At 42.3% G+C, this 12,297-nt stretch overlaps 1 protein-coding gene across 1 annotated transcript in view; it reads right to left on the bottom strand.

The window, feature by feature from the left end:
- LOC140732025 (aryl hydrocarbon receptor-like) overlaps window positions 1-12,297 on the bottom strand; it is a 193,596-nt gene that overhangs the window by 51,948 nt on the left and 129,351 nt on the right. Inside the window, exon 4 of the mRNA XM_073054112.1 lies at window positions 1,254-1,343. Within this exon, the coding sequence (XP_072910213.1) occupies window positions 1,254-1,343 (90 nt within the window). The remainder of the gene's footprint in view (window positions 1-1,253; window positions 1,344-12,297) is intronic.

Here is a 12,297-nt window from a genome sequence, read left to right on the forward strand (position 1 = left end):
CCACTTGGCATGATTTACCTATTATTATTTAATTATTTATGGTTTTATATTGCTATATTTCTACACTATTCTTGGTTGGTGCGACTGTAACGAAACCCAATTTCCCGCGGGATCAATAAAGTATGTCTGTCTGTCTGTATCAAGCTAGGCATTGTTGATGACTAGTGTTTTGAAAGATACCTGTAAAGTGCTATTTAAGGTAACTAAATTATAGGAAATGAGATGAGGCAGAAAGAGTCAAAGGTAATTTAAATTTTAAAACATTTGTTTTTTTGTAACGGGCATCTTCAGGAAAGAAAGAAATATCAAGAGATTCCAAAATACATTTACATTGTGAATTAATAAAATATCAGAAACCGTGATCAAAATTACTGAGATTACAGATATTTAAACATTTCTACTACCTGGCAACTTTTACAAAAAAAAGCATTTAAGGCTGTTTTTGGAAAATCTGGGGGTAAATAGAATCATTGTTGATGCATCATCTAATTTATGAGCTCCATCATTGGCACTGCTATTGTAAGCAGGCTGACTGGCAAATTTAAGTGATGAGCAAGCAGATAGTCATCAATGGACATTATTGGGGATGATTGTTGTCCCACATTACTTGACACACAACTGTCCGTCCTCTGCCTTACTGACACACACCAATCTCGTTTAATTTATAATAATACAAAAAAGGGTTAAGCACATAGCTGAAAAATTGGGACTGAATGACATCCACTGCTTCCCCTGCTCCAAATGCTCCCCACATCTATTCATTTATTAACTATACTTTGTACTGAACAGTGGGAGATTCGCAACTGTAACTAAGAACAAATCAAGAAAATAATAAAACTAAAACACAAAGAAAACTTCTAGTCCTGTAACTCTGAATACATTGTAAAGTGAGCCAGTTTACACTGGTTCACCAGACAACTGCAATAACATTTAACTTAGTAACAATAGAGCCTACCATGTATGGTCTTTCATTGATTTTGAGTGAAATAATAAATAAATAGTAATTTTGAAACTTTGCCGAGCATAAATGCTGAAAAATAAACAATTACGTTGACTGGCAACAAATTATATCTCAGCTACAGTTAATAGTAAAGGAAATACCAAAGCAATTACATTCCTGGAATCCAATTTGAATTTTACACGCAAAGGGTAACATGCAAACTTTGAACATTAACACAGAAACCAAAAACTCTGATAACAGAACTGCTTAATTTTGAGATCCTTACACATTTTAGAAAAAAAGGAAAACATACCTGGTGAAATCCTAGATAGTCCTGAATGGTAGAAGACGTGTAAAAAATTAAGCCTTCAGCTGTTACTACCAGCACAAATCCACTGAGAGCCTGCAAAGTTAACGAATAAAGCATTGTTGAGTAAGGCCAATTATGTGAACAAACATTTTCTACAATAAGGTAAATAGTACCTTATATGATGGCTGTACTACTTTCAAACTGGAGGCAGCTCACAGACTCAAAGGAGTCTACATACAGAAACAGTCCCTATAGCCTCACCTCTTGTCCCCTCAAGAGCTTTCCACTATTTGCAAGGCACAAGTGATGGAATATATTCCATTTGTCTGGCTGAGTGTGGTTGCAAGCAGCCCTTCCATTCTAAACATAATACAATTATTTCAAAAAAAGAAATAAAATTCATTGTGGACTTCAGGAAGTGAAGGTCAAGAGAACACACAGCAGAACTTATCAAAAAGTCAGCAGTGGAAAGGATGAGCAGCTTCAACATCTCAGAGAATACATCCTGGATCCAACACATTGATGCCGTCACAAAGGGACAGCGATGGCTATACTTCATTAGGGGTTTCAGGATATTTGGTATGGTCACCACTCTCACAAATTTCTACTGATGCGCTGAAGAGCATTATGACTGGCTGCATCATTGCCTGGAATAGCAGCTCCAATACAGAAGATCGCAAGGGTCCAAGGATCCACAGAGGGTCGTAGATTCAGCCAGCTCCATCACAGGCACAGCCCTCGAGACCATCAAGGACACTTTGAAAAGGCTCAAGAAGGTAGTATCCATGGCATCCATCATTAAAGGCTCTCACCATCTGGGATATGCCCTTTGCTAATTACTACCATCAGGGAGGAGATACAGGAGCCTAAAGACCTACACACAATGTTTAAGAAAAGCTTTTTCCCTCCTGCCATCAGATTTCCGAATGATCTAAGAACCAATGAATACTACCTTTTTGTTCTTCTTTCACACCAGTTATTGTGGTTATTAGTAATTTTTATGTCTTATACTATATTGCTTCCACAAATTTCAGGACATAGCTGTAATAATAAACTTTATTCTGACTCTCTCTACCATAATCTACAAAATGTATGCCAATTGCCTGTCCAGTCTACTCCAAAAACACTTTCCAAATTCATAATCTCTACCACCAATAAGTAGGGTAAAATAAAGGGGAACACCACACTTTCTGACTCTCTCCCCATTTCTCCCTCCCAACTCTAATCTCTGATTTGGAGACAGACCCAATCACAATGAAGGAATGAGAAGAGAGCACTGTTAGATTAGCTTCACCAGAATAACTGCAGTGGTTCAAGAAGGTGACCCATTGCCTTCTCAAAGGTAATAAATGGTAGATTTGTAAGCAGAGTCTAGATCCCTGAGCAAAAATAATAAAAAAGATTAGAAAATTTTAGTCTGATTCTTTTATACCATATTAGTGGATTACAGTGAGGCAACAGCTGCCTGCAGTGATTAAAGGCAAGGAAATCACCTACGACAAATGTTTTTTATCCAATCCAGACATTTCTTTGGAAAGTGAAAATCATTTTGGGTCTAGCTACAGTCTAGCCAGATCAAAGTATCAGTTGAGACCATGGTCTAACAGCAACATAAAAAAGTCATTTAAAATATCCAAGTTGTTCTCAGCCATACTAAGCTTTCAGCATTCCACAAACTATAGCAAGGAAATCGGGAGGGGGGTGGGGAGAGAAAATCGAGAACAGTAAGTAGGAAGTCTCTATGTCTCAATGTAATAAAACGATCTACAATTACACTTAATCAAAAAAGCTGAAAATACCTAATGCAATTAAAAAAAAAAACTCTGGATGAAGGAAACCACTGAAGTAACAAAAATAACATGAAATCTATTTTTGATAAAGATTATCTTTATTTGGCTCACGTACATCAAAACATACAATGAAATGCTTTAACCTTGGACTAATTTTACAAAACAATTTTAAATCAGAGTTCTAAGAAGGAAATCTAATTCTTAGATAATTAACAAAACACTGATTAGACTGTCTTTAAATTAACATCACCACCTATAGTTTTCCCTCCGAGTCGCACACATGACCTGACTTGGAAATACAGTGTGGTTCCTATGTTGTCATTTAGTCCGGATCCTGCGTCGTGCAACATCCTACCTATCACCAAGAGGACTATGCCAACACCCTCTGAACAATAACTGGGATTTCACATTGAAGTTTGTAAATAAATGCAACAATGCTATTTAAATATCAAAAGATGAATACAGTAAATAAAATTTAAATTATTGCTTAGCTGATCAGGAATATTCAGAGATTTTTGTATTGTAATCCCAAGGCTGAGCAATAAAGTACAGCCACATATTACAATTACAGACTTCAATGAAATAATTTTAAACTAATAATTTTAATAATTTTAGTTTTGTGCTAGACTGTAAAATAATATGCAAAATGTCAAACAATGTAGGCTAGACACATTGCTTGTAAACTACGTAATTTAGACTTGTATCTTAACTGACGATAACCAAGTTAACTGATGAGAGTGGAAAGGACAAAGCAATTTTACAATAGAAAGCTATCGAAAAATAATTAAGAAAAGAAAGTCTCAAAGGAAGGTGACACTGAGTGCTGAAAAATACATAGCTAGCAAAAACCAAACTGGCTGGAAACACTTACAAGAAGAGTGCAGTCTCTAAAGAGAGTTAATATCTCAGGTCATCTGAAAGCTTTTTTGATCCAAAATAGTAACTCCCTTTCCTCAGTGAAGTGTTTCTAGCATTTTCTATATTTATTTAAAATTTCCAGGATCAGTTAATTATTTTTAGATGTTGAATATATTAAAAATATAATGAACACAATCCATTCCAGTTTTGAAATATCTGGCTGACAGAAATATTTTCAAAATCTTTTGACAGTAGAAAGCTTATTGACAAGCATGGTGAGAAAGCAGAGCTAATGAAGGTAGTAATAGAGATAGTGTATAAATGTTATTGTAACAGTTACAAAAGAGTATAACAAATTGGGCTGGAGTAGGTGTAAACAGAAGATGATGAAATGTATCTGAAGTTAGCAGAACAAAGTCAAACATCTGTTATGAGGGCTGAATCATTGATAATTACATCAGATTTTTTGTATTAAACCATGGACATCCTACAGTTGCAAGACTTTTCATGCTCCAGCATGATAAATGCTACCCCATCATTACAAGTGCAAAATCTGGACTGAAATTTGTACAAAGTAGTAGTCATCGAATAGAATCGGCTTCTTTACAGATGACAGAAACATCCAAGAAGCAAGAAATTAAATAATTTTACCTCAGAAAATAATGGCCTAGATTTTAGGAGAAAAATTTTCTAGATCTCTAAGTAAAAATACCACACAGTATTTAAGATTGCTGACAACACAGCTGCCATTGTCCAAATCAAAGGTGATGACAAATCAGCACGGAGGAGGGAGACTGAAAATCTGCTTGAGTGACACCATAACAACAATCTCTTACTCAATGTCACCAAAACCAAAGTGCTGATTATTGGCAGCACTAGCAGGCATGAAATTCGGATCGCTGCCCCGGCTGTCGATCTCGGCAGCCCCAGCAACCCAGGGCATATTCAAAACCTGGACTCCAGCACTATCAATGTGGGTTCCAACGACCATGGACACCTTCAAAGCGATTGCGCAGCCTCCAACTGCAACTCCAGCCTTGAACTCCAGGCCGGGTCTTCACGTGTTACAATTGTGACTCCTGTCTCCCCTTCCCCCACCACCACTCTCGCTCAGATCCCATCGTCAGCTCCTGGGCCCTTCCAGGCTCCATCTTCCTCTCACTCCAACCCTCCCCTCTCGACCGACACCACCAGCTTCCCTCCCCTCCCCCCTTTGATCCCATCTCTCATCTGTGCCGGGTCTTTCCCATCCCCACCAACATTCAACTCTCTGAGGCAGAGTGCTCTGTCCTCAGTAAGGGCCTCACCTTTGTCCCCCTTCACCCACACCTCAGTGAGTTCCACGTAAGCCACGACGCTGAACTCTTCTTCCGCCGGCTCTGTCTTCGAGCCTACTTCTTCGGCAAGGACTCCCCCACTCCCACCAATGACCCCTTCTCCCGTCTTCAACCCTCCTCCTCTTCATGGACACCCTGCTTTGGTCTTCTGTTTGCTCTGGATCTCTTTATTGCTAATTGCCGACGGGACATCAACCGTCTCAACTTCACCACACCATGTTCCAATTCTAACCTAATTCCTTCCGAACGCTCTCCTCTCCACTCCCTCTGCACCAATCCCAACCTTACTACAAAACTCACTGATAAAGGGGGGCGTTGTTGTAGTCTGGTGGACTGACCTCTACAGGGACAACTCGCTGATAACTCCTCTTATTTACCCCTCAATCATGACCCCACTAAGGAGCACCAGGCCACTGTCTCCCACACCATCACCAATCTTATCCGCTCTGGGGATCTCCCATCCACTGCCACCAACCTCATAGTTCCCAAAGCCACACTTTCCATTTCTACTTCCTACCCAAGGTCCACAAACCTGCCTGTCCAGTTAGACCCATTGTCTCAGCTTGCTCCTGCCCCACCAAACTCATTTCTGCATACCTTGACACTGTTTTATCACCCCTTGTTCAATCTCTTCCTACCTATGTTTGTGACACTTCCCACGCTTTGAATTTTTTCAATGATTTTAAGTTCCCTGGCCCCCACCGCCTATTTTCATCATGGACATCCAGTCTCTATATACCTCCATCCCCCACCAGGAAGGTCTCAAAGCTCTCCGCTTCTTTTTGGATTCCAGACCTAACCAATTCCCTTCTACCACCACTCTCCTCCGTCGAGCGGAATTAGTCCTTACATTCAATAATTTCCCCTTTGGCTTTTCCCACTTCCTCCAAAGGTGTAGCCATGGGCACCTGCATGGGTCCCAGCTATGCCTGCCTTTTTGTTGGCTTTGTGGAACAGTCCATGTTCCAAGTCTATACAGGTATCTGTCCCCCTCTTTTCCTTCGCTACATCGACACCTGCATTGGCGCTGCCTCCTGCACGCATGCTGAGCTCGTTGACTTCATTAACTTTGCCTCCAACTTTCAACCTGCCCTCAAATTTACCTGGTCCATTTCCGATACCTCCCTCACTTTTCTTGATCTTTCTGTCTCCATCTCTGGAGACAGCTTATCTACTGATATCTACTATAAGCCTACTAACTCTCACAGCTACCTGGACTATTCCTTTTCCCACCCTGTCTCTTGCAAAATGCCATCCCCTTCTTGCAATTCCTCCGTCTCCACCGCATCTGCTCTCAGGATGAGGCTTTTCATTCCAGGACGAAGGAGATGTCTTCCTTTTTTAAACAAAGGGGCTTCCCTTCCTCCACCATCAACTCTGCTCTCAAAAGCATCTCTCCCATTTCCCGCACATCTGTCCTCACTGCATCCACCCGCTGACTCGGGATAGGGTTCCCCTTGTCCTTACCTACCAGCCCACCAGCCTCCGGGTCCAACATAAAATTCCCCGTAACTTCCACCACCTCCAACGGGATCCCGCTACCAAGCGCATCTTTCCCTCCCCCAATCTTTCTGCTTTCTGCAGGATTCGCTCCCTACGCGACTCCCTTGGCCACTCATTCCCCCCATCCCTTCCCACCGATCTCCCTCCTGACACTTATCCTTGTAAGCGGAACAAGTGCTACACCTGCCCTTACACTTCCTCCCTCAACACCATTCAGGGCCCCAGACAGTCCTTCCAGGTGAGGTGTCACTTGACCTGTGAGTCGGCTGGTGTGGTATACTGCGTCCGGTGCTCCCGGTGCGGCCTTTTTGGTGAGACCCAATGCGGACTGGGAGACCGTTTCACTGAACACCTACGCTCGGTCCGCCAGAGAAAGCAGGATTTCCCAGTGGCCACACATTTTAATTCCACGTTCCATTCCCATTCTGATATGTCTATCCATGGCCTCCTCTACAGTCAAGACGGAGCCACACCCAGGTTGGAGGAACAACACCTTATATTCTGTCTGGATAGCCTCCAAACTGATGGCATGAACATTGACTTCTCCAACATCCGTTAATGCCCCTCTTCTCCTTTTTACCCCATACCTGATTAATTTATTTTCCCCCTTCCCTTACTTTTTCTCTCTGCCCATCACTCTTTGCCTGTTCTCCATCTCCCTCTGGTGCTCCCCTCCTCCTTTCTTTCACCCTAGGCTTCCCGTCCCATGATCCTTTCCCTTCTCCAGCTCTGTATCACTTTTGCCAATCACCTTTCCAGCTCTTAGCTTCACCCCACCCCCTCCGGTCTTCTCCTATCATTTTGGTTTTCCCCCTCCCCTCCTACTTTCAAATCTCTTACTATCTTTTCTTTCAGTTAGTCCTGATGAAGGGTTTCGGCCCGAAACGTTGACAGTGCTTCTTCCTATAGATGCTGCTTGGCCTGCTGTGATCCACCAGCACTTTGTGTGTGTTGCTTGAATTTCCAACATCTACATATTTCCTCATGTTTGCTGATTATTGACTTCAGGAGGATAAAAGAAGAGGTCCGTGAGCCAGTCCTCATCAGGTGACCAGAGGGTTAACAACTTTAAATTGCTCGGTGTTATCATTTCAGTGGATCAGTCCTGGGCCCAGCACGTAAATGCCATTACCAAGAAGGCATGGCAGCTGCTCCACTTTCTTAGAAGATTGTGAAGATTTGGCATGTCACCTAAAATGCTGACAATCATCTATAGATGCACGGTGGAGAATACATTGAATGGTTGTATAACAGGCCGGTAACAGAAACATCAATGTCCTTGAATTGAAGAGCCTACAAAATGTAGTGGACACAGCTCAGTCCATCATGGATAAAGCCATTCCCACTACTGAGCAATTACTACAGACTGAGTGCCCAGCAATTGAATAATTGAGTTATCGTGCAGCTACCAGGATGTAAAAGGCAATTAAATTATCTACAAACATTAATGTTGCATTTAATTTCATTACAGGAAACCAAATAAATTCACAGCAGAGTTATGGCACATAGTATTAAAGACATATTTTTAACAGGTGACTTATTATATTGGAATATGGCTAATTTATTCAGGATAGTAAAGGGCTATATGTTAAGATATTTATTTTATGAATTGCTTAAGCCCGATATAAACATACTTAAAGGAAGTAAAAAAAACTATAACTGTAAAAGGGGATATAATTAGGATGTTGTTTGCTGAGTGATAATTGTCAATCAGTAAAATGATGAAGATTATTTATAATGAGTTGCAATTTATGCCCGTCAATTTGACGCCACTCTAAAACATATATTCAAAGGTTGAAATTGCTTATCAATATTAACAATGGGAGATTCTGAAATTGTGACATGCATTTAATTACAGCAATCTGGCAAAGCTAGATATTTCAATTGGGTAACTAATTGGATCAACACTGAGCATATGTGTCAAAAGGCAATATTGCAGATAAATGATACAGGAAGGAGATACAGAAACCTGAAGGCACACACTCAGTGATTCAGGAACAACTTCTTCCCCTCTGCTGTCCGATCCATAAATGGACATTGAACCCATGAACACTTCCCCACTATTATGTCATTCGTCTTTTTCTGCACTACTTAAACTTGACTACCGTAGATTCCGTACTACTGAGCGCACCTGATTAAAAGCCGCAGGCTCTAATTTTAGAAAGAAAATCAATTTTGTACTTGTACAAGCCGCACCAGATTTTAAGCCGCAGGTGTCCCACGTTGTAATATGAGATATTTACACAGAAAGATATTACACGTGAGGATTTTTTAACTTTTAATTAAATCCGTATGGTAACATAAACAAATACATATTGCAAATGCTTTTTTTCAAACCGTGCCTGTAACACGGCTACTTTTAAATATACATACGTATCGGTAACACACAAATTACGTTGCGTATACTTTTTTTACTGAACAGTGCACGAACAACATTCCAATATCTCCTAACGACTGGTAAAAAAATATATACTGCAGCCTACCAGGAAAAGTTATTGATCGCCTTTAACTTAAAAGCAGCGTTCTCGCGCGGGTCTAATGCGCTCGCCCCCACCTTTCCGTTTATCGCAAACCTGTATTTTCCCACAAGACGCGGCGAAACCGGATGTGACGTCATAGCATCCCGGGATGTAGTACAGAAAATAAATATACTTAAAACACTACTAACTTTAACTAGAAAATACTAACAAATGAATTACTAAGCGAAAATATTATAAACTAAATAACTGCCATAAAGGCAGCACAATGCTTCGAGTGTTTTCCATGTTGATGAGGGTGAGTACAAATGACTGATTTACAATAATTTAATTGTGAAAGTGCGCTTGATTTATCGTACAATTTCATTGGACCTCTGTGAACTACTCATCAATTTTATTGGTCTACTGTTACGAGGCAAAATGTTTTTGGTGGCATGAAAAAAAACCATGCATTAGCCGCACCGTAGTAAAGGCCGCAGTGTTCAAAGCGTGGGAAAAAAGTAGCGGCTTATAATCCGGCATCTACGGTACTTAATACACATATATAGTTACTGCAATTCTGTTTTTTATCTCTATATTTACCAAATATTTTATTGTACTGCTGCCGTTAAGTTAACAAATTTCACAACATTCTGTATGCCAGTGATATGAAAGCTGATTCTGAAGTGATTACATTATTTAGGACATTCAATCAGATTATCATTGCATAACATAAAACCATTAGGCATTGTTCAGTGAGCGCATCCGCAGCTAATAACGCTTTTAATAGACCTTTTATTAAAAATGAGAAGAAAGTTTACTAGAAGGGAAGAAGACAGAGCAAAAGAAAGAATTTGAATTGGTTTGCTGTTGTCAAGTATACCAAGGTACAGTGAAAAACTTACTGTTCATATAGCAAACACGAGGAAATCTGCAGATGCTGGAAATTCAAACAACACACACAAAATGCTGGTGGAACACAGCAGGCCAGGCAGCATCTATAGGGAGAAGCGCTGTCGACATTTCAGGCCGAGACCCTTCGTCAGGACTAATTGAAAGGAAAGATACTAAGAGAGTTGAAAGTAGGAGGGGGAGGGGGAAATGCGAAATTATAGGAGAAGACCGGAGGGCTGGGATGAAGCTAAGAGCTGGAAAGGTAATTGGCAAAAGGGATACAGAGCTGGAGAAGGGAAAGGATCATGGGACGGGAGGCCTAGGGAGAAAGAAAGGGGGAGGGAAGCACCAGAGGTATATGGAGAACAGGCAGAGTGATGGGCAGAGAGAGGAAAAAACAAACAACGGATGACCCCTTCCCCCGTCTTCAACCCTCCTCCTCTTTATGGACACCCTGCTCTGGATCTCTTTATTGCTAATTGCCGACGGGACATCAACCGTCTCGACGTCACCACACCCTGTTCCAATTCCAACCTCACTCCTTCTGAACACTCTGCTCTCCACTTCCTCCGCACCAATCCCAACCTCACTATAAAACTTGCTAATAAGGGGGGAGCTGTTGTTGTCTGGCGTACTGACCTCTACCTGGCCGAGGCACAGCCACAACTCTCTGATACCTCCTCTTATTTACCCCTTAATCATGACCCCACTAAGGAACACCAGGCCATTGTCTCCTATACCATCACTAACCTTATCAGCTCTGGGGATCTCCCATCCACTGCCACCAACCTCATAGTTCCCACACCCCGCACTTCCCGTTTCTACCTCCTACCCAAGATCCACAAACCTGCCTGTCCAGGTAGGCCCATTGTCTCAGCTTGCTCCTGCCCCACTGAACTCATTTCTGCATACCTTGACACTGTTTTATCCTCCCTTGTTCAATCTTTTCCCACCTATGTTCGTGACACTTCTCATGCTTTGAAATTTTTCAGTAATTTTAAGTTCCCTGGCCCCACCGCCTTATTTTCACCATGGACGTCCAGTCCCTATATACCTCCATCCCCCACCAGGATGGTCTCAAAGCTCTTTGCTTCTTTTTGGATTCCAGACCTAATCAATTCCCCTCTACCACCACTCTCCTCCGTCTAGAGGAATTAGTTCTTACTCTCAATAATTTCTCCTTTGGCTCCTCCCACTTCCTCCAAACCAAAGGTGTAGCCATGGGCACCTGTATGGGTCCCAGTTATGCCTGCCTTTTTGTTGGCTTTGTGGAACAGTCCATGTTTCAAGTCTATACGGGTATCGGTGCCCCTTTTCCTTCGCTACATCAACACCTGCATTGGCGCTGCCTCCTGCACGCATGCTGAGCTCATTGACTTCATTAACTTTGCCTCCAACTTTCACCCTGTCCTCAAATTTACCTGGTCCATTTCCGACACCTCCCTCCCCTTTCTTGATCTTTCTGTCTCCATCTCTGGAGACAGCTTATCTACTGATATCTAGTATAAGCCTACTAACTCTCACAGCTACCTGGACTATTCTTCCCACCCTGTCTCTTGCAAAAATGTTATCCCCTTCTCATAATTCCTCCGTCTCCACCGTATCTGCTCTCAGGATAAGGCTTTTCATTCCAGGACGAAGGAGACGACTTCCTTTTTTAAACAAAGGGGCTTCTCTTCTTCCACCATCAACTCTGCTCTCAAACGCATCTCTCCCATTTCCCGCACATCTGCCCTCAACACCATCCGCCCGCCACCCCACTCGGGATAGGGTTCCCCTTGTCCTCACCTACCACCCCACCAGCCTCCAGGTTCAATGTATAATTCTCCGTAACCTCTGCCACCTCCAACAGGATCCCACTACCAAGCACATCTTTCCCTCCCCCCCCTTCTGCTTTCCGCAGGGATCGCTCCCTACGCGACTCCCTTGTCCACTCGTCCCCCCCATCCCTTCCCACCGATCTCCCTCCTGGCATTTATCCTTGTAAATGGAACAAGTGCTACACCTGCCCTTACACTTCCTCCCTCACCACCATTCAGGGCCCCAGACAGTCCTTCCAGCTGAGGTGACACTTCACCTGTGAGTCCACTGGTGTGGTATACTGCGTCCGGTGCTCCCGGTGTGGCCTTTTACATATTGGTGAGACCTGACAGACTGGGAGACCATTTCGCTGAACGCCTATGCTCTCTCTGCCAGAGAAAGCAGGATC

The sequence above is a fragment of the Hemitrygon akajei genome, chromosome 8, assembly GCF_048418815.1.
Source record: "Hemitrygon akajei chromosome 8, sHemAka1.3, whole genome shotgun sequence".
NCBI lineage: Eukaryota > Metazoa > Chordata > Chondrichthyes > Myliobatiformes > Dasyatidae > Hemitrygon > Hemitrygon akajei.